This window comes from Apus apus, chromosome 22, assembly GCF_020740795.1.
Source record: "Apus apus isolate bApuApu2 chromosome 22, bApuApu2.pri.cur, whole genome shotgun sequence".
NCBI classification, from domain to species: Eukaryota; Metazoa; Chordata; class Aves; order Apodiformes; family Apodidae; genus Apus; species Apus apus.
Window position 1 is genome coordinate 6,882,581 of NC_067303.1, and position 22,937 is coordinate 6,905,517.

The 22,937-nt window shown below is 47.3% G+C and overlaps 1 protein-coding gene across 10 annotated transcripts in view; it reads left to right on the plus strand.

Annotated features, from left to right (window-relative positions):
- CADM1 (cell adhesion molecule 1) overlaps nucleotides 1-18,902 on the plus strand; it is a 137,392-nt gene extending 118,490 nt beyond the window's left edge. For 4 of the 10 annotated variants that reach the window (XM_051638390.1, XM_051638386.1, XM_051638389.1 and 1 more), the window contains 4 exons: nucleotides 3,611-3,643; nucleotides 8,481-8,534; nucleotides 15,727-15,858; nucleotides 16,485-18,902. In XM_051638390.1, coding sequence (XP_051494350.1) covers nucleotides 3,611-3,643; nucleotides 8,481-8,534; nucleotides 15,727-15,858; nucleotides 16,485-16,603 — 338 coding nt within the window. In that variant the 3' untranslated portion in view covers nucleotides 16,604-18,902. Of the gene's footprint in view, nucleotides 1-1,989; nucleotides 2,268-3,610; nucleotides 3,644-8,480; nucleotides 8,535-10,386; nucleotides 10,468-15,726; nucleotides 15,859-16,484 lie in introns of those variants that run through there. The other 6 variants (XM_051638388.1, XM_051638393.1, XM_051638392.1 and 3 more) reach the window with 4 other exon arrangements.
- Nucleotides 18,903-22,937: the final 4,035 nt, after the last annotated feature.

The window sequence follows — 22,937 nt, forward strand, 5'->3', positions numbered from 1 at the left end:
TCCTGGTCAGGAGATGTGAAGTAGTCCAGAAAATCAGGAAGAACAGTAGCTCCACAAGTCGCAGTCCAGATTGGCTTGTGTTCTCAGTTCAGAAAGAGATTTTAAAAGCAATATATTGAATACATATCTAGACTTATTGATACCTCTTTATTATTTAAATACCTCTTTATTATTTATTGTGCTGTTACATTCATGGTGTGCTGTTGTAGTTCTCTTTACAGCAGGGGTATGTTTTTAAGCTGCAGCGCATCGTGTGCCTCTGTACGGCTGCAGCACTGCAGCTCAAGCCTTCGAGTTGGTGAATTCAGTGTTGCTGCTGGGGCTTTAATATTCCTACATCGTGCTTGTTCTGTTGAAGGCTGTGGACTAATTACAGGCAAGTTTAAAGGGCCCAGTCTGTCACATGCCACAAACAGTTTGAAGTTGGAGAGAATCCATTTGCAGAACTGAGGAGGCATCACGAGCATGTAATTCAACTAAATGTTGCCCAGATGCCTCCATGCAGTAATTTTCTAAATCTGTGTCTCTGTGTGTGTGTGTGCATGCTTGTGTACCTACCTAATGAAGTGGTGAGGGCCTGAAACTTGGGTGTTGTTTGAGTTTCCTTGGCTGGCAGGTCACACCATCTGTATGGCAAGATGGTGTGTGTTAGTGACTTCATTTGAGAGCTGGTCAGGCCGAACTCAGCTCTTGTGACCTGTGCTAGGAAGAAATCATGATTAGGTGAAATGTGTGGCTTTATAGAGGCCAATGGCTCCTTTCCTGGTTACCTTCTGTAGTTATAAACCAGTCTGCTGGCGAGTTTATGTACACGTAGATTTTTAAAGACAACTGCACTGTTTAACTTCTCCCCGTACAGCAATTTTTTGTTGTCTTACTGGTTGAAATCAGGAGGAGAATCCTTTATCTTAAGATGGAAGGTACCATCTTGAGCCTCTTCATGTGCTGTGTCCTCTGTGCTTTGCATCTTGTAAAACAGCCCATTTTCCAGAAACAGCTTCTCATTTTAAATTACAAGTATCACCTTCATGAGATTGTGTGACTGCTGCTCACACCTGCAGCTCAGGACCAGAACGGTGCTTTTTGGGGATGGCAGCTTAGCTAATTCAGAAGCATGTCAATGACTTTTTTATTATTTATTTTTTGGTCCATATTTGAGGAGAAAAAAAATATTTTTCTTCTGGGACATGGGGCAGCAGCCTGATCCCTGGGGTTAAGATGTCTCTGCTCTGGCAAATAGACGTGGCTGCTCTGGGAAGGGAAGTAGAAGTCAGTGGCTCATGCCTGGAATTCAGGAAAGCATGTTTGAAGTTAGCTAATCTGTCTTAAAATTATGAGCTGCCTCAGCAGCGGCTGGGGATGTGCAAGACAAAGCAGTGCTGGAGCTTGGTACATGCACAGTTTTCCGCATGTTTGTTCATTTTATACCAAAGCAACAGTGACAATGTTTCTCTCCTCTGTGCACAACCCGGGTAGCAGCGTCCTGTGTCCAGGGGCACTCCTTGCTTGGCTTTAACGTGAGATAATTCCTCTCTGGAGCACTGTGTGTGCACTCCTTCCTCTCAAAGACGACTCTGGGATTCAAATGGACTGCCAGAAAACTCATTCTAAACTTTAACTGCTCTGTGTTTCCTATTGCAACCATCCAAACCATTTGCTAATCATAACTTTGTCATTCCAGCTGCAGCCAACATGTTGTTTGACTTGGATATTTGTTCGCACTTACAACTGCTTGAGAACTTTATTTTTTGTAACCTGTTGGTCTCTGTCCCCAGATGGGGAAGCGAGATGCACTGTCCAGTTTGCACTGTTTCTTGACTAATATCTCTTCCAGCACATGAAGTTTGCTTTCAGCAGATTCTCTATTTAGTGTAAAAGCTGATGTAACTTTTTTTATTTCAGGAAGACAGTAAATTGAGACAATTTATAGATGATAAGATGTTATCTCAGGAGTTAATACTCAGTTTTACAACCCTTTCTAAACAACAGCTTTCCCCCCACCTTCACCACCATTTCCCCCTTCACCATTTGCTTGGTTCAAAAGAGGCATCGTTTGGGGATTGCTCCCCAAAAGCAAAGAGGAGCCCCCCGCTTGTTCCCCGCTCCACCTGGGAAGGCTTCCCCTGCAGCCTCCACCAGAGCTCCCAGCAGGAGAACAAGTGCTGGCATCTTGAAGCGTGCCTTAGATTCGATTGCCAAGATGAAAACAGGACATGTTGGCAGTGGAAACAGGCTCCTGATGGCTTGATAATGTTATGCAAATCTTGGTTCAGTTTTTGAAATTGTGCAGGGTTTACTTGTTTTGCTTTCGTAATTAAAGCATGTAGACCTCGTATCTGTAAGTATTGTGTATTCCTTGTATGATCCTTGTCTCCACTGGTGCTTCAGAAATTCAGACCTGGGCAGTCCTCAGCTAAATTGCACAGGAACAGGTCCTCCTTTTCCCACTGCTGCCTCTGAGCGTGCCGCAGGACTGCTCATCCCCAGCTTCTCCTGATGGCACCTTCACGAGGGCAAACACCAATGGGAACTGTGTGTCATTGCTGCAAAACACAAGCTCAGGGCTGCTCTGCAGACAGAGGCAGTGGAGCACTTCTCTACACGTGCTCGAGTGCTTTTATCCATTGAAACATTGCCTGCATCGAAGCGAGCAGTGCTGTGCGGGGCCTGGCCGGCCCAGGGGTCTCAGCAGGGCTTTACAGAACTGGGGTTGTGTCCTGAGGAGCAACCAACAGCACAGAGTACCTAGAGCCTGGTTAAAAGTAAATGGGCTTCAGTACCTAAACAAGCCAGTACTTTGAATAATGGCAGTAAATAAGATTTAGACATATTGGTGCAGGGGAAATAACGTAGGATGATGTCAGAGAGAGTCCTTAGCTGCACGTCAGGCTGCAAAATTGCCCCTTCCCAGCACCTGTGAAAAGCTGCAGCATCCCTCCCTTGGCACAGCAACCCCCTGAGACGTTTCCCGTGGCAGGTGATACATGTGGAGTACAGTCAACTTCAGACTAATCACAGAAGAACTCCACTTTGGTTAGCAATAACTGTTAACAGTTTGTTGTTGTGATAGAGCTAATTTCTGTGCATTTCTCCCTGCATTTGCCCCCTTTAGAGCAGTGGTTTTTACTCTGAGATGGCCTACCTTGGATGAAGGAGGAGGAGAGATGGGAGCAGGTTAGGGCCTGGTTGCTGGTGCTTTGATCAAGGCAATGTTTGAATGTGTAAAAGCTGTTTAAGAAGTGTTGACTCTTTGTCCTGACCTTGAGCTTCTGTTTTGGTCCTTGCTGACAAAAGCGTTGGTGTTGGTGTTCTCCCTGTCTCCTGTTCCCCTGACTTTGCAACCAACAGTAATTGTCCTGGCAAGGTCCTGGAAAAAGAGAAAAATTTACTGTTTTCCTCAGGTTCATAGCTTTTGAACTGGAGGCATGTCTTCTAAACAGTGCAACTCACTTCAAATGCTTTTTGCCTTTCATTTTATTATTGCTTGTCACGCAATGTTCTTTGAAAGCTTGCTCATATATTATCTGTTCCATTTTTTCCATTTTCCCTTTTTTTGCATGCTGTTCCTCCTGTTTCTTCCCTTCCTCCAATCCTCTGTTCCCGTGTGTAGACACAACGGCGACGACAGAACCGGCAGTTCACGGTTGGTATCACATTCCTGTTTATCTTATTCCTCAGCGCTGCTGAGTGGCAAGACAAGCCTGGGAAGGGGACATGAAAAAGGGAAACGTAGTCTTCAAGGGAAAACCATGTTTCAGGTGGACTGATCTCATACATATCACATGGGTTTTAAGGCTGGAAAGTCTTGTCTGCTCTTGTCATTTCTGCTGTGAGCTTTGCAGCTGGCTGGTGTGGTGCCAAGCAAGCGCCAAAGCCCCAAGCCCCGGGGAAGCGGCGAGCGATGCTTCGCTCCTCTCCATCACTGGGGAAACGGCTCCACACACACAAAAAAGAAATCCTGCTTTTGAAAATAGGAATGCGAATTCAATTTTTTAGGAGGTGCGTGAAATTCGACTCTTCTTTTTCATTTTGAGTTTATAAAAGAGCTGGTCTCGCAGGTCCACCGGCGCAGAGCAGCGCTCGGTGTCCTGTGGAGGCTCCACGGAGGAGCGCTTGCCTTGGAGGCCAGCAGGGAAGTTGGCATTATTACACTGCAGGAGGAGATTTGGGAAATGAATAGCAGCACGTTCCTATCAGCATAGCAGTCTAGCAAAGTAACCCTTCTCGTCTGCTCAAGGCAGTCTAGCTAACAGCTTGACAGCTTCCCCAGCTTCCTGCGTGGTTCAAGTGAGCCGAAATAGGCACTTCAGACTGGGAGCTGAGCATCCTGGGCTTTGGCACGAGCTTTTCAGCTACAGAACCGAAACCTCAGACAGTTTTAATCAAGGCTAATCCATATTTGAGTTTGCTATTTTAGTTTCATTTCACTCAGATAAATTACCTGTTTCTTTTGTTGACAGAAACCTGTAATACAGAGCAAGCTCTTGTCAACTCCCACCAACGTGTATCTTGGGCAGTGGTGTGGAGGGAGGACTAAGTAAATTCTAAGCAGTGATGCCCTGTATCAAGGGGAGGGACAAATAGAGTTCTTGTCATAAATAACTTGCAGTCCCTTGGCTGCATTTTCCCATTTGAAGTAGGACTGGAAGCCCACAGGCATGCACTGCCCAGGTCCCTGCCTACATTTAACATCAGCATTCAACATTGGTCATTTTGTAGCTGCCGCAAGGAAAGTCACAGCAAGGCAGAGCAGTCCCTGAGCTCTCTCTTCCAGCACTACAGTAACGCTGGTGAAAGTCAGATGAGGGCAGATCGTTAATCCTTGCGGTCATTAATCTGCAGGGTAAGGACTGCTGCTGCCAGGAGCCTGACAGCTGAGATGACAAGCAATCCCAAATGAGCTGCTACAAACTTTCCTGCCTTAAAACCCAGCTGGTTTTTGTGGAACTGCCCCGGCCTTGCCCTCGGGATGCTTTTCCCCTGAAGACTCTGGGATTTCTTTCCAAGCTTGTGTTGCTGGAGTGTGTATGGAGTACACCAGGTGTTTCTGTATGTTGGCCATTTGTTCTTACTGATGTCTGGTGGGAGTGAGCATGTCTGTGAATGACTAGAAATGCATGGGCATGAACTACAGCCAAATGGATTTTCTCCAAAAACGATTTTAAATGAATTGGGGGAAGAAAAAAAAACAAAACAAAAACAAAAAATCCAAACCAAAAAAGATATTTCTAGCAAAGAAGCAGAAACGTAAGGCTAGTGTGGAACCAGCACACAATGCTTCAATCGGGGAAAGGGTTTTTGAGTAATGTTATTTTTTGGAGCGTATCCTAGAGGACTGGGGGGGGAGAGGAGTATTGTATGTGTGTGCATGTCCAAGTGGTAGCAAAGCTCCTGCCATTCCTGGTTCCTTCTGGAATGGAGTTGACAGCAGCAATGCATGAGTGACTCCAAGCACGAACATTGTTAACTTTTTGTTGAAAAATGAGACCTGAACTGTAAATGTTCTGATGCACTTTCTCCTTTCTCTGCACTGTTCATTGCCAGAACTCCAATAACAGCATGGTCATGGCCAGCAGGACGGCTTGTGCTTCTGCTGCCCCCCCTCCAGGCGGGTTTGCCCCGCTTAAGCCCTCCTTCCCTCTCATTCTGCCCCTTGGGGCATCAGGGTGCCCACAGGGCTGACATCGCAGTTCCCTGCCTGTACGCAGCCAAAGTAGGGGCAGACCCTGGTGCAGCCAGGAGAGTGACCCCCAAGCACCTGCCACCACCCAGCCTGGGGTGAAAGCACTTTTTCTGCCAAGTCCTTTCCTGCCTCTGCTCCTGACCCTCTTCCCCTCAAAATCCACATGCCAGCTTTTAACATCCTGGCTCAGTTCTTACTCTCTGCACAAGCAGGACACGTGTAACCAGCCATGACCTTAGACATTGCCTTTTGCTGCAGTAAAAGTAATTTCACCCTTTTTTCCCAAATTTTGAGCCTGCCCCATTGTTATTGAGGAGCTGAGCAAGCTGTGGGGTGGTTGTTGTTGCCCCTGTGGCTGCACACACCTGCGGGGTGGGGAAAGGACATGGCAACAGGGAAGTTCCCAGCTGCTTTTTGGCTCCTCCACCCCACTTCACCTCGAGGCAGAAGTTCTGTTCATCCTCAGGAAAAGGTAGGGTGAAAAATCTCACTTCTGAGGCTGGCAAAGCAAGAAGCCTGGAGTGAAGGTTAAAGTAAGGAAAACATCCCATTCGTGAGTGAAGAGTGACAAGGAAATACCTGGCCCTTAATATAGCCAGTAAATTGTTTTAGAAGCTAGAAATTCTTCCCACAAGGCCCATATGAATTTTTAGCAGGGGGTTGTACAAGAACATTTAACACTACGTTGTTAAGCTTTTGTTGCCTTTTCCAGTAGTGCTCAGGCTCAGAAAACGAGTTTTATTTGTCAGGAGCCAGAGCTCGGCCATGCCAGTGTGGTGGCCGCCCTGCTCATCTCACCAGATGCAGCAGCACATGGGGAAAAAGCCCTTGGTGCATTTGCATGAACATTATAAAGTGGCTCTGCCTGTCCAGCTGCCTTTTTTGCTTTTGAAAATGTCCTACTTAAAAGAGCAACTAATAGTAAATACATTCCTAAATATATTTCACAGATCCAGTCCTTGGGGTGACTGAATAAAACATCAGAGAGATCTCTGCACATGTTAAGATTTCTGTGCAGTGCTGTGGAGTACGCAGCATAAAACAGAATCCCTAATGGGGTATTTACAGCTTAATACAAAAGTGAAATTGTCTTTTCCTTAAAACCTGGAGGTAGCTGAGGAAGCAGGACAACGTGTTGCTCTGTGGCTGTAAATCCCAAGTGTGCCCGTGTCGATTGTTGAAACACCTGGGTCAGGTACGACAGGGAACCAGCAACCAAGTGACAAGCTGCCTCTCGTTTCTCGAGCAGGAGTTGTGGCAGACTTTGAATTCATTCTGATCAGAAGGGAAGAGAAGGGGCTTTAATAGCTGGGATGAAAGTTTAATGAGCAAACTCCAGGAGTAATTTACCACATATTTAAAATGCCTCACGACAGGTTTTTATACTGTTTGGTGGCATTTTTAGGCATACCAGGTGCAGGTAGAACCTGAATGGTTGAATTGTTAAATTTTCTTCTGAAAAAGACATTTTTTTTGCTTCAAAAAAAATGCAACATTGCCCTTTTATTATTGAGAAAATGTAGTTCCTTTTAAGTGAAAAGGAAGACTCTACAGAAGCAGTTTTGGAGAGATAAAAGTTGAATGGCTCCTCTTCTGCACCCAGGTTTGCATGTCCAATGCCTCTGTGAGTCAGCTGTAATTGCATTTCTATATTGTATTATAGTAAAAAAGGGACTCCCTGAAATCCCAGAGCAGCACAGAAACAAAATTCTTCCTATTAATCTAAACGGCTTCCCACTTCAGAAGAGAATTCCCACTGTAGCTTCCAGATGACCTGATGTATTTTAAACATGGTCACTGAAAATGATTGTTGTTTTTAATGAGCTATAGATGCTCACTGGGGTAACATCTTGGCTGCTTCAAGGCCAGGCAGCTGGAACACGTGCCATGCCAGGGTCCCACCAACCACTGATGGTGCTGCCTCTTCCTGGGAAATTGGGGTTTTTTTCTTCATTAATCCATTGGCTTTAGCAGCCACGGTAAGTTTTTGCAAGTCTCAGCCTTTAATATTAACGCTCTACCTGAAAATCCCTGATTTAAACAGAGCTCTGGGACCTTCAGGTGCTGGTTTCTCCTGGGACCTGTGCTGAGGAGTTCACTCAACTAGGCGCTCTGTCTTGCCAGAGCCCCCCCCCCCCCCCCCCGAATTCTCTCAGACCCTCAAACAAAATGGCAAAACATGGCTTTACAGGCAGTGTTAGCTGCCTTTTGTGTCTCGCCTAGCTGCTTTGTCAGCTTTGAGGATAGGTGCTTTTTTTCATGCATCAAATTTAGGAAATAAGAAAAACAGGTTTTGTCAGGTAGAGCCTGCAGTGTGCACGTACAGATGCCTTGCAGTTTGGAAATGCGATCTGCAATGTTCACTAATTGAGAAATTGCTGGGCTTGTCAACATTGCCAAAAAAGAATGGATTTTGGGGTCAATTGGAAGAAAATCTTACATTGCTCTATTTATATAGAACTGAAGTTGAACTGGACTGAATTGGGCACTTGACCCCATGAGGACTAAAAGATGGGAGTTTGGGGGTCTTTGCATGCTGTTATGAATGAGTGACTTGGATTCCATGTTTTGTGTGCCAACAGTGTAGACTGAGGAATGTTTTTGTCAGCAATAAAGGAAATTATTGCCATTCTGTCACACCAGTTGCTCTGCCCAAGCAGGCAGAAGATGGCAAGTGATTGACACATTATTTCCCCCCACCCACCCCCCAAGAAATTCATCCTCAGTTCTTAAGTGTGTTGTTTTATTTTGTCACTGGAGAAACTCAGAGAAAAATGAGTTTGTTTTTACTTGTAAGGCTTTACTCAGTTGCCCAATTCCGCAGAGGAGCTGGACTATGGGGATCTCTCAGGTAAGGGCTAGTCTGTAGGTAAACTGCTGCTCTTCTCTGCTAGATTCTGATTCCACTTGGATTTCTGCATCTTGGCCATGTTGCATTGTATAGTTGCTGTGCTGTAGCCATCCCTCCAACGCACCGTCTCCCAGCTTGGACGTATGCTGCTTTCTGTTGGGATTTTCCTCCCTTTTTTTGGTTTTGGCATCCATTTCTGTGTGGCACCCTTGAAAACAGGGTGGGAGGCTTGCAGAGCGGTGAGACGTAACATTTCAGGTTCCTCCCGGCTGCTGGCCTGTAGTTTTTTGGACACTAAATGGGAGACAGGGGAGTTGAAACTTTACGTTTGTAACATGGTTGACTCTGCTGTGTTGTGTGAAACCATCTGTAGCAAACGCAGCTGGGGCTAAATCTCTGCTGCTTGGTGATTTCTTACAATACAAGTATCAGATTGGGGATAAAAAGCAGGTAATTGTCTTAACAGCAGAGGCACAACCAGGTAAATGGTTTGAACCTCTCTTTATCCACTGGACTGCAAGTTACAGAAGTACATCCTTAGAGTTGGACCTTGCAGATTAGCACTAATCCAGATTAAGAACTAAAAGCATCTTCAGTGGATGCAGTGGGTACGTTCAAAACAGGGGTTTTGACACAGGTTGTATCAATGGTACAAACATCATCCAAACCTCTGATCACCATGTGTTGCCAGAGTCTTCCTAAGCATTTGTAGAAGCTCACCCCATTTTTTGGCCCTGTTTCTCAGCGCCTCCCTGCAGCCTTGCCTGGGGGTGACGTGTCCAACGCTCTTCCCCTTCGGGTATGAACATGGAGCAAAACCTAATGCCCAAAAGGCCAATCACCAGGTCCTCATCTCCTGTAAAATGCTTTCCTGTCACCTGATCAGATTGGCAGATCTTCCCGTAAGCCACTATAGGTTTGCTTTGGCCAAGAGGTGAGAAATGTTTGGTTCGGTTGCTCTGTGTTATAACACCTGAGCCATGCTAGTAATGGTTATTGCAACCTGGCTAGATCTCGTGGGTGAGGAGGACTAGGTGTCTGTTAAATACCCATGTGGATGGGAGAGAGTTGTTTTTCTCTGATAAGCGTTGTTATTTTTTTTAATTGGTATTTTTTTAAAGAAAAAAAAAAACAACCACCTTTTGGTGAATTGAAGAATGGGAAGCAATTCCACCAGGGAATTCCTCAAAATGGGTGTCGCTAGCAGCCCTGCCCCTGAGCACCTCCAACCCCATGTGGGGCCATTGGCACAGCCACGGGCATCACCCTGTGGAGTGGCTGTGGCCATGTTCAATGGCTGGTGCGTTTTCCTGAGCGTGTAGCTCAAGGTTTCCATTCGTCTGGATGTGGAATGTAAGTCAAAATTCCCCAAAGTTGTACAGAGAGCCTTGCACACCCAGCTGCTGCTGACAGTAAGCACCTGTTGGGCACTGCCAATACACCCATTTTGACAGCTGATTTTTACTTTTTTTTTTCCTAAGCATTTCAAAATTTTACTTGTTGCTCTCTCAGTTACTGACATACACCCCAGGGGTGGCCACACCGAGCCAAACACGCCGGTGTCACTAGGGAACAAGCCCCATGCTCTGCCCTCCAGCCCATCACCATGCCCAGACTCTGGGAAACTGAAATCAGATCCTGGTTGGGGTCAGCAGGTTTGGGCTGTCACAGGTAGACCAGGTGAGTGCTGGAGCTGAGCTCTCCATTGGGAATGCTGCCCTCTGCTCCATGGGGAGCAGGGAGCCCTTGGGGACGGGTGCGGGTCTGCGTGCCTGCACCCCACCCCGGGGATGGTGGGTGCTGCCCGCGCGGGTGCTGCTGCCGTGTTTGCTCAGTCTGCTGTTCCTTCCAGGTACTCCCGTCCCGCTAAACGCTTCAACGGAGGCTCTGCCAACTCTGCCATTAAGTAATGCATCCCTTGCCTTCTGCCCAGGTAGCTAGTGTCCAGAGCTGTGCTCGCTTCTCCTGGCCCAGCTGCCTGTGTCCCTGCCGCTCCCAAACCTCTCGTTCCTCCTGCAGGAGATGCTCAGGCGCAGGGGCTTTGCCCTGGTGACAGCACAGGGCTCTATGCTCAGCTCCAGGCTCCTGCCATGCCACCTCTGCACCTGTAGATACAACACACCTGTGTGTGCTGCTGCTGCCTGCTCTGGGGGCAGTGTTGGGGTCCCCCCCACAGCACCCCATGTCCCAGGCACCGTGCGGCTCCCCACTCTGCTTCAGTCTCCATACATCTCCCATAGCTCAGGGAGGGACCAGGAAGGACTTACGTAGCCTACACGTTGGGTTTGATTAACTAATCAAAACCTGATTAGCACCTCTGTTCAAGGGGGATGCTGATGAATCGACTGCCATCGATTGGGAGCGGGACTCCGTTTTGTCATAGAGAGGAGTCCGAGGAAAGACCTGATAAGCATTGAGCACCTGTCATAGTGATTAAATTTATTAAAACAAAGCACATTATTTTTTTATGAAGCAATCTTGAAATGGGTGACTGAAGGGGAACTTATTGATTGAAGAAGGATGAACTCCTCCAATTTCTCTGGCTTAAATTAGACCAAATTCAATTGCAATACAACAAACAGGTTAATGCTGCTCTTCAGTAAATTAGAGCGGGGTCGCACGCCCAACGCCGCGCTGCAGGAATGACTGACACCATTGTGCATCCTGCCATTCCCAGGCAGGGAGCTCTGTCCTCCCATCAAGGGGGTTAAGTGGTTTCTAGTGTTTCTGAAATAACAGCCTCTTCTCCCACCAGCACCCCCCGCCAACTCCAACTCCTCGTGCTGCTCCATTGTTTCCAGATCTTCATTCCACAAGAGAATTAACCACTAATTCAGTGGGGAAATGTTAGCGCTAACTTCTAAGTTTCCTAGCTCCTGGCACAGAGAAGTGGTTGGCTTACTGTTTTTTCAGAAGCACACAAGGGGCTTCAGGCCATGGAGCACATCAGGAATGTGGTGAGAGGCACTGTCTGAAGCCGTAATGATCCCAGGAATACTGCTGGAGGCGACAGAGGGGCTTGATGCCAAGCTCGGCCCTGATCCCTTCACAGAGGTGATCCCAAATCTGCCTTCTTGAGCCTTACAGGGCCCTGTGCTGAAAACTCACTGAGCACTGAAGGTAAAAATTAAGTGGTTTGTCCCTAGTGGGTCTGAAGCTTATAGATCAGGTATAATTGGGACTTAAAATACCAGCTTGTACAGTCAGCGAGGTCCAACTTTGTCTCTCTCTTAAGCTTGAGATGCTGCCACTTAGAAAAGAGTAGAAGCTAGAATATACATAAATATATATATATATAGTTTAAAGCCTCATTAAAACCAGAATCAAATGGAACCTTTTCTTTGAGTAGCTGGGAGGAGAAGTCTTCCTTATGCTAAACCTTGCTGTAAGCACTTGACCCACATTGTTAGGACATGGCTATTAAAATCTGTCAGCTTGTCCATACTCTTGAGGCAGTCCACGGGCAGCTATTTTTAAACAATTATATCTGCAAAATGTTAGAAAAATTGAGATCATTAATACATTTATTTTTTTTTAAGTGTCTCCCCCTGCAAAGAAAGCCAGGACTAAGGACCTGTGGGTTTATAACACGGGTGTTGGTTGACAGTACTTAGACAGAAGATGCCCAGATAAACATCTGCTCCGTGTTGCTCCCAATGCTCAGAATAAGTTACATTACTCTGGTGTTGGTCACCAGGGCCCAATCACACCTGCCTTTCTCTTCTGTCTATGTCATGATTTGCACCCTTTTTTTTAAAGGAAAACTTCAGGGTTCCTGTTCTGCTGCTCTTACAGATCTGCACCTCCTGCAGACAAGCCCAGTGCTCCATCAGCTCCATGATGGCATCCCTCTAATGCTGGGCACAGCCCTGCTCCTCTCTTGGGGGAGGCAATGCAGGAGTTTAAAAGAGAAATTGATTTTTTTTCAGCATATCCTCAGTTATTGCAAGTGGGTTGTACTGTTACTGCTGCAGTTTTCCTTTAAGGTGCTTTGGAGTCGTGCAAAGCACCACCCCACAACCCTGGGAGCAGCTGAGGTGCGGAGTAGCCGCGTAGGTGTGCGCATGTTGCTCCCAACATGCAGCCGTGTCTGCACCTTTCTCTGCTCTTCCCTCCCTCCTTCCACTCCCACCGACAAGAAACCACAAGCAAGCCAGAAACCTAATAGGAAAATTCAGACTATTCAAGGTAAAGGCCAGCGTGCTCCAATATGTATTAACATCTTAATGGGAAAGCTCTGCATGTATACATTTACTACTCTCTGACAAGACGGAATTAAATGTCAGAAGGATTTGTAGCATCTATAATTGAATTGGTGCTGAGAAAAGCAAATCTTAAGGAAGAATAACATATTAGGATTAGCAAATAATGTGGCATTTTGTCAGTTCCTGCCATCTCCTCTCTTCCCTCTTCAGTAATAAACTTGTGATTTCTTTTTTAATCATAGATATGAAGCGAGAATAGCTTTTGTGAATCAGAGACAGCATTTGAAAGCAGATTCTGGTTTCTACAGTGAAGTCTCTTTTCTAGCAAAAATTTGGAGAATTATTCCTTGCTCCATAGACCTAAAGTTCTTTTTTTTAATTACCAAAGACACAATGTGTGACAGAAAATGAAGTGGCCCAGTTTGCTGGGGGCAATGGCCAAAAAACTTTTTTAATTTTTTTTTTTCTTAAAAATTGCAAGTAGTTTATCAATGCAACACAGGAAATATATGAGGCAGATTTCTTTTTGATAAATGCAAGTGGTTTAATGCCTCTAAATGCAGAATATCTATTTTAAGGCGAACCTTCCACCTGTTTTGCCTGCAGAGAGGAACTGAGGCTGTTGCTGTGGTCCCACAGTGGGCAGGCTTTTGGTTGCTGTTGTGACCAGGCTGTGCCATAGTCCCCACCCGTGCCCAAGTTCCAGCTCTCCAGAACTTTAATTTATGGTGATTAAGGGAAAAATGCTTCTTGATGCAAACTCCTGCTCCAAGCACATTACAGAGCCATAACTCAGCATGTTTATTCCCCTCAGCTGTTCCAGATGTCACCAAGACATCCATCCTGCTGGGCTGGGATGCTGCTGTCTCCTCATGGGTACAGCCGAGTGCAACCGGGTGCTGAGTTCCTCTTGAAACAGATCAAGAGACACGGAGCAGAGCGTGTCTGCGGCAGCTTAGCTGAGCTCCAAGCCACGGGCTGGGGTGGAGTGCCCAGGATTGCTCCTTCCTCCACCATGGCTGCTGGCCTGGGCAGGCACTGAGCCTTTGCCCAACTTTTCTCAGCTCCCTGTCCACTTCCCTGGGCAGCTACCCATGGACAGGCAGGGCTGCTGGGCTGCTTGCCCAGGCAGCCAGGGCTGGGAAGTGTTGGTGATACAGTCTGTTCTGCTGCAGCTGATGCAGAACGTCCCTCCCTCCCTCACTGTGTGTCCCGGTTTCTCTGGCACGTTCTGACCGCAGGGAAAGCTCTTGGATTTATGTCATGTGGCAGCAAGGGCTTTTGGTTTGCAGGGGAATCTTTTTTGGCCACGGCTTTTAGTTCATCAGCTGAGTCACTGAGCAGGATCCTCCAGTTGCAGCACTAAGAGGCTGCTCTGTTCAGTCCCTTACCTCATCTTGGTCTAGCCCAGGCATCCTAGAGCTCCTGCTCTTAGAACTTGCTCAGAGAAACAGAGAGGTTTTTTCTTAAATAGTTTTAATTAAAAGGCGCTTTATGGTGCTCTCAGTCATGAGTTATTTGCTTAGGTCCCTCAGTCCTTAATCTTGGAGCAGAATTGGAAATATCGATGGAAAGTGTAAATCCCAGGCTGCTGCTTTTGCAAGCTTTGTATCAGGTCTCAGCTCCAAAGAGCACCATTACCTTTGGCTGTCACGGATCTGTACACTTGATCGATAAACTTCAAATATTATTAGAGGTGGAGGCTTCAGAGATTTGCTCTGTTCTTTGGAGGGAGACGGAGGTAAATCTTTCTTAAAAATGGACTTGCATTTGCACTCTTAGTCTTCCTGGTAAAATGCATTTCTCTGAGGTGCCTGGGCAACTGCATGTGGGACAGATTTATAGGCCGTGTGCTTCTTGTAGTGAAAGATTTAAATGGTAAATCCTTCACATATGACTTCACAAATCATGTAAAGTTAAAAGATTTTTACCGTTTCTGTTGCTGCTGTGCTTAAATTGTAAGGTACGGCCAGTAAATCATTTTAATGGAGGTGTCGCGCTTGACTCAATGAAAAAAAAGAGACAGTGGTTTAGCTTCTATTCCAAAATGTTAATGTATTAATCAACGGGAGAATAATTGTTTTTTACTGCGTCATAAATCTCGGTTGCCATTAGGATTGCAGCGAGGGTTGATGTAGCTGCGTTCTTAAATTAAAATTGTTTACACTGCTATACATTCACTTTACATGGCCATAGCTCATTCTGGGTTCATTTTGAAGTTGTTCCTCCGCCAAATAAGTCATTCCTCTCCCGGGTGACGGCGTCCTGAGGGAGAGACGCTTATAAAGGAAAACTAATTGCATGGTGAGTCGTTAAATAAATGAAATAAAGCAGTTGGAGGCACTGCACTATTATTGCTCGCTATCTGCTTCTGAAGAGGTTTTTGTAGTTTGGATTAGGAGGTTTTGTGTCTTTAGACATGGTGGACAGCATTGAACAGCCAAGGTTGTGTGTAATGATGTTCACAGGAGCCCTTGGCTTGGGGGAGAGGATGGGTGCCAACACTTTGGGCTGGTTGGTTTTTGGTCACACAGTTCTTTGGGCCAAAGTTGAGATGTTTTCAAGAGGGCACTTGCTGGTGATGTTTCTCCAGAGCTAATGATTAATATTTCTACATTCTACTGCCATTCCTTGTGCCCCTGCCCCCCAGGGAGGTTGACATTTGGGGAACATTGTAGGGAAGTTCCCCAAAATACACACCCACTGGCAACTCCATCTCTCCTCCCCTCTCCCAGCTGTCTTCCATGTGTGTAGTCGTAGTGCTGCTGCTTGTAGCGGAAACACCTTGCAAGTCCAGTTGCCAGATCAGTTCGGCTCCGGACAAAGTTCCTCTGCCTGAACTCATCTGCATAGATAGCTCTGTGCTTCCCCCTTCTCCTTCGGAGAGCCCACAGGGGGCTTTTCCCACCCGAGAGCAGCTGCAGCCAGCCCCTTCAGCCTGCCCTCGAACAAGTCCCCAGTTCTTATTCCTCTTCTGCTCTCCACAGATTCTCGCGCAGGTGAGGAGGGGGCGATTCACAGTGTGGACCACGCGGTGGTGGGCGGTGTCGTGGCCGTGGTCGTGTTTGCAATGCTTTGCCTGCTGATCATTTTAGGGCGATATTTTGCCAGACATAAAGGTAAGACCATGACCAAAATGCTGTTGGGTTTGTGTGAAACCATCAGTTTTGGGAACTTGTTACAATTTTTAGAGCAAGTCTAAACACACACAGAATTGTGACTGTTCCCCTCTATATGTGTTTGTACAAAAGGGCTTTGATGTTAACTGGGGCTTATTTAATGTATGTGGGAAAGCTGACAGAGGATGAGAGGCTGGTTATGGCTGCAGCTGGGATGGAGTGAATAATGTTGAGGAGAGAGGAGAAAGGGGAAAAAAAAAAAACAACCAAAAACGCCTTAGGGGAGAGAGAAAGTGGAGATGAGAGATTTGTCTCCTTTAAGTAAAGCATATAAAATGCCTTTTTACCAGTATTTGTGTGCTTCTGAGAGGGGGAGATAGCTGTGACCTGATTGCTTTTCTGAGTATGATGCTGTAGAGTATGACATGCCATTGTGTTTCAGAGCTGGGATGCTCTGAACCAGGCACCAGCCTCCTGCCTCAGTACTAGCACTGCTTTTCCATGCCCCAGTCTGGTTTTGTCAGGGTTTACCTGTTTTTTTCCCCTCTCTGTTGGCGGCATCCCAGCTCTCTCAGCCCTCTGTTGAGACCCCCCCCCAGGAGTGACACAGCTCAACTTCCCCACAGGTACATACTTCACTCACGAAGCCAAAGGAGCAGATGATGCAGCTGACGCAGACACAGCCATCATCAACGCAGAGGGAGGACAGAACAACTCTGAAGAGAAGAAAGAGTACTTCATCTAGAGCAGTCTTGGTTTCTATGAGGTGTCCAACCGTGGACGGTTACTACTGGCCCTATTTAAATGCTAAAGAGACAGTGATATCGGAAGTTGCAACCAGCGTGTGTCTTTTTTTTTTTCTTTTTCTTTTTTTTTTCTTTTTAAAGAAAAAAAAGCAAATGGAGAGTCGTGAGGCTGGGAGGGTCCGGGATTTGCCGTGTAAAAATATTCCTCGTAAAGTACACTCTGCTGTTCGACACCTCAGTTTGTTTGGGTTTTCTTTTTTTGGCCAAGTCCAGCTTGGATTTAGTTTAGTGAAGTCATTTGCAGAAGATTCTGTGCCTTGTTTAATTTCTGTTTGTTGGGGTCGGGGGGAGGCTGGGAAGAAGAGAGGCTTCTGTGCGTTAGTTCCCTTCGGGTTTCTGTGGCTCTTCATTTCCCCTTTCCTCTTCTGTTCCTGGAGTTGCCTGCTGGGACCCCTTGGAGTAGGTGGGTTTCTTTGAAGGTGTTTCTTTCTCTCTTCACCATTTTCCATTCCGAACTCGAGCTCATCGGAGGAGAACCAGCACATTCTAGATTCCGTAGTTTGCAGTTCAGTGTGCCCATCTCCCATCCCCTCCATCCCCGTCAAGGCTTGGAGAACCAAACGACGAGAACCTGCGCGTGGCCGCCCGCCATTCAGGTGCTTTCTGTGCTGCGACTAGGACATGGGCTGGAGCTCGGCAAGGGGCTGCTTAGCAGCAGGGACAAGGACCCGGGGGTTGTCCTCCCTCCCCAGAGGGCTGCTGAGCCTGCCCCGTGCCCTCGCACCGCTCCCAGCCAGGCTTGGGAGGGGCTCCAGCTCCAGCCCCTCACCAGCTGCTCCAGCTCGCTTCCCTGGCCTCTCCCCACTGTGCTGGAGAAGGCAAAGCCCTTCTGGAGCTCTGGCCATCCTCTCCCCTCCGATGGCAGCCGCAGGACACGGCAGCTCCAATTCCCCCTCCAACACGACAGCCGAGACCTGGGGAGCAGCTGGACAAGCAAAACTGCCTTTTTTCCCTACCCGCTAATTAAAGCCCGTGGGAATTTGTGTTCAAACGACAGTGCTAACTGACTTCTAAAGCCATAGGTGACAAGGAGACTCTAGGTCCATTAGAATCCTAAGGTAGCAGACTACAGTGAGAAGACATGGTTAAAATTGCATAAGCTGAGGGGTTTTTTTTGGTGGGTAATTTGGATTTTGAGTGATACTTTTTTGTTGTTGTTGTTACTGTGTTTATGTGGAAAATGTATGCTGATTTATTTAAGGGAAGCATTAATCTTAGCGTCAGGTTTGGGTTGGTTTGTTTGGGTTGATTTTTTTTTTTTAGGGGGGAGCATTTTTGTGATTTATTTTGTTCTCTTGTTTTTTTTAGTAGTTGTTTTTGGCAGAAGCATTTACAGTTGGGGTGAGGGGAGTCCTTTGGGAGTGGGATGGCCTGGTGGCTGCGAGCAGGTCCATGCTCCAGCAGGTTTCTGCCTGTCCCCTTTTCACCAGAGGAACCTTGCAGAAATACCCTTTTTTTTAAAATTATTTTTATTCTTATTAATTATTTTTTCCCCCGAGCAAATTTTGTGGAGCCAGCGCAGCTCTTTTCTGAGCCTTCAGCACCGTTGCCAAAACCACAGGGCGGGGGGAGCAGCCGGCGCGGTGGAGCTGGGGGGGTTTGTCCCCTGCCTGGGCGGCGGGGCCGGGGTCCGAGCAGCCCATCCTTGTTTTGGACGTGTACAGTAGTGCAGTGTTACTGATGTAACTTTGACTTAACGATGTTGACATGTCTCAGGTTCATGTGTTTTGATTGGTGTGTTCCGTCTCAGGTAGATTGCAAAATTTCGGCCCCGCACATTAGGGAAAAAAAATAAATAATTAAGGACAGGATTAAAAAAAACCCACAAAACGGAAATTACGAATTTTAGTTGTATATTGGTTTATGTATTTTTTCTTCAGTATACAGTGCACTGTTTGAAATGTATTGTTGAGTATTACTTTGTACAGCTTTAGATCATTAGGATTTTGAAGCGTGAAGAAAGAACAATCTTGTTTAAAGGCGTATTACACATGAAGGACACGGAACTGATGCTAAACAACCTTGTTCTTTATTCACCCGGCCTTTTTATTTTTTTCCCCTTAGGCCAGTTCTGTTTTAAGGTGTCCATGGAAGATGTTACAATGTAAGAAAATACATATCCATCTGTTCCCATTCACATTTTGTATTGGTTCATGTATCCCATTTTTACAAAGGAAAAGAAGTACTATAAAATATCTGTCTTCTTAATAAAAAAAAAATTAATGTTACAAAACTAAATCTCAGTTTCCACTCTTTATAGAATCATAGAATCATTCAGGTTGGAAGGGACCTTAAAGATCAAGTTCCAACCCCCCTGCCATGAGCAGGGAACCCTCCCACTAGACCAGGTTGCACAAAACCTCGTCCAACCTGGCCTTAAAAACCTCCAGGGATGGGGCATCAACAACCTCCCTGGGCAACCCATTCCAGTTCCTCACCACTCTAATAGTGAAGAATTTCTTCCTAATATCTAACCTAAATCTCCTCTCTCTCCGTTTAAAACCATTACCCCTTCTCCTATCACTATCTTCTTGGATGAAAAGCCCCTCCCCAGCTTTCCTGGATCCCCTTCAGGCACTGTAAGGTGCTCTAAGGTCTCCTCGGAGCCTTCTCTTCTCCAGGCTGAACAGGCCTAATTCTCTTAGCCTGTCTTCATAGCAGAGCTGCTCCAGGCCTTTGATCATCATGGCCCTGCTGTTCCAGGGACTGTCACCCTTGCAGGTCGGGCTGTGGATGCTCTGCCCCATCCTTGCTGCTGTTGACACTGGGGCAGGCATGGTGGCACAGGACCTGCCCCCTCCGAGCGCTGGGTAAAGCTGCTTAGCAGGTTTTATCTGCCCTGCTGAGGGTGCTGCAGGGGGCAGAGGGGCTGCCTCATGCCGGGGGGTCCCTGCCACAACTCTGCCCACTCCTAGAGCAGGGAAATTCCCACTCCCCCCCCTTCCCAGCACCATAGCCTGAAATCTCCCATCGGGAATATCATTTCAGGTTAATTAATATCCAGGCTTAATCCTGCTGTGAGCAGCTGGAGGGTCACCCTGATGTCAGCAGAGTAGAGGGGGATGAGAACCTTCTAGACACACTCAGTGCACCCCAGGATACCTTTGGCCTTCTTGGCCACAAGGGCTGATGCTGCTTATCCCACCAGGGGCGTTTACTGGGAAGAAAATGGGTCTGTAACTGATATTTCCATCTGCAGAATAAGCACTTGTGCCACAAGATGCCTCGAGAATCCATCTCTGTATTGCAACAGGGAGAGGTTCTTCCCAACTCCTCATCTGATGTGTTGCTGCAGTCAGCACTCCTCCCTGCAGGCCATGAGCCAGGATTAATGCTGTGCTCTCTCCTCAAACACAGTCCTGCTGCTGCTCAGCTCCAGGCATTTTCAGGGATTTCATCTGCTCGGGGCCATGTGCCAAGCGCTTGGCAGAGCCAACCCTGCGAGGGCAGAGGGCATCTGGGGAGAGGAGAAAGTCCCTTGGTTAGGGCTGCTTCTCCATTCCAGAGTGAAACCCATAGAAGTGTGATTGAACATTATAAGTCTGTTGAGGATCCAGTTGTGAGCGTCGCTCGGTGAGACTGCTGCCAGCCACAGCTTTTGGGAGAACAAATGAGCCGCCTGTCAGAGGGGCCGTGATTTATTCCTGGCTGTGTGGGCTGGCCCTGCCTGTCCCATGTGGCTGTTCCCAGTATCTGTGGCTTTGCCAGTGCCCAGTTGCTGCAGCAGCTTCGCTCTCAGGCTCTTCACCCTCTTGAGTGCTTTTGCCAAGGCTTTGGATCCCCGTCCTCACATGGCCCCACTGTTTCCCCAGTCGTCTGTATTAAGCCACTGCTGCCTTTAATCTTGGCAATTGCGTGCTGCAGGATCCATCTGTCTGGGAAAGAAGCCCAAGCAGGGAGTGCTGCTTGCAAAGATCACAGGTTTGCTTTGCTGCAGCTTAAAAGGTCCCTATTTCAACCTCATTACATCCCCAGGAACAAGAAGGTCTGTGTGGACAACCAGAGCTTAACCCTTCTTCCTGGGCAACTCCAACAGCCTCTGCCCACATCCCACAGCTGCAAGCTGTGGCACTAGCCACTTGTCCAGCCGTTCAGGGCCATGCAGAGAACTAAACCTTCTGAGAAGCCTCCTTGAGGCCATTTCCTAGGGATTAAGAAGTCTCAGCAATTTTCCTCATGTCCTGGATCACAGACCCAATGTCTTTCATCCTCTGCCATGCAGAGCTCACCAGCCAAGCAGGCTTTGCTGCTGTGCTATGGGACAGGTCACAGCTTCTAAGGAGCTTCCTCTGGCCTCTGTACTTCTCAGAAATTAAGAAAACAAATTATGTAATTTGTTTGTGGCATCTGAGCCACAAATCCTTCCCACGGCTGTGCAGAGAGCCCAGATCTGGAGCTTTTTTAAAAGGACTTGGGGATGTTTCTAAATTTTATGAAACTGAACAAAATTATCATTACCTAAAATAAGAATTTAGTGTTTGCCCTGCCCTTAACATTTTCACTAGCTGCATAAGTCATTTGGTCCTAATCACACAATTATTTTATTAAGTAAGTAATACAATTTTTTAATTATTTTTTTTCTTTATAACTAAATGCAGGGAGGAACTGGCAAAGGATTCCGCCTTGCACAACTACTGCCTTTTCTGCCAGGCTGATCTTGCTAAAAGTCAAGGCTCTAAATGCTTGAGCCAAGTAATTAGTGACAAATGACACTTTGACCTGGCAACAGGCAACGCACACCCCAGTTCTGGGGTTGGTGATTGAGATGCAGGGGCTGTTGGAGGAGAAGTGGGGAGCTGGGGTGAGGCACAGCCAGCTGCATCGATCCGTGCTGCCCAGGCCTTCTCATCACAGGCTCCTGACAACAGGCTAATAGCTTTTTCTGAAGATTCAATCCCTTGCTGTGGGCAGCGGTGCCGCCGCGCAGGATCAGCCCTGCGGCATCGATCCAGGGGCGCTGGGAGCGGGTCCCTGCAGCAGCTGCTCCCGCGTCCCAGCCCTGCTGCTCCCGCGTCCCAGCCGTGCACTGGGGCTCACAGGTAAGTGCACAACAACCTCAGGTGCTGTGACTACAGCATATACACAATATTTCTAGTAGACCAGTGGGAAGGAGCTTTGCTGCAAGCCTAGTGTCATGAGCTGATGCCAGGGGGGCTACCTGGCAGAGCAGCTGAGCCCTCTGCACTGAGTGAGGCCATAACTCTGGTGGTGGTTCCAGTTTGCCACCCATTTGCAGGAGATTATCTTCCTCATACACATTACCTTCCTCTGAGCTTAAGTGAACACTGGTTTAGCTGAATGTGTAGTTTCAGTGAAGGGAAAAAAACAAATTCAATCTAAAATGCAAGTATAAGGCTAATATTTTAACATCTTAATAAGTACAACCGAGAAAATAATTTTAGTCTAATGGCCAATAAAAGTTGAAACCAGCCTTGTCCTGTATCAAAAGGCAGCTATGCTTGCTCTCAGCATCCTTTGGGGTGAGTGGGATTCCTTCCTCATTCCCAACAAACTATGCAAAAAGCAGGATTCCCTCCCTGCCGCTGGATTGCTGTAATGCTCCTTGTGTGAGGGCTGCTCCTTACCAGTTGGTCTTCAGGGTATACAAACTGTTATCCCCAAGGAATACTGCTTGGCTATCCTGGGTTAAGCATCCCACCAGCTGAGCAGTGCCAGCTTCCCCTCGCCTGCCAGAGCCCGCTCAGAGCAGGCATGTGCAGCATGGGTTGAAAAAGCTGCCAAGAGCAAAGGGAATATTTGATCCCTCTCTCCCCTGCAGTTTTCCCTCCAGCCTCCCCCAGGGTGCCCATCACATCCTGGCAGCAGCTCCTCCAAATGGCACCTGCAGGGGATGTGATAAGATGGAGAACGAAACCTCCAGCCTGCGACTCTCCCTGTGCTGGTCTCCCTCTGCCCCTTGGCACCCTCTCTGCTCCAGCCCCTCTCCACTGTGTTTCTGTGCACCTGGAAAGCTTTCTGTTCCCTCCTCCCAGGCAGGCAATGCCTGTTCCCAGGACAGGAGGTGCTGCCCAGTGCCCCTGCACTGGGGGCAAAGCTTGCCCATGTTTTCATCCTGTTTCTGCAGACGTGCCCTCGGTGTTCCAATTTTCCAGGCTCTTTCACACTGACCAGAGCAGACCCTGACATCAACACTTCGTCCCTGAGTCCTTTTGACAAGTCTGGCAGAGCCACAAGTCGAGTGTGAGACTTCACATGATCTCAGATGAAATATTTCCCCCCCCTCTTTTAAAGCAGGAGCCAGCTCCAGCCAGG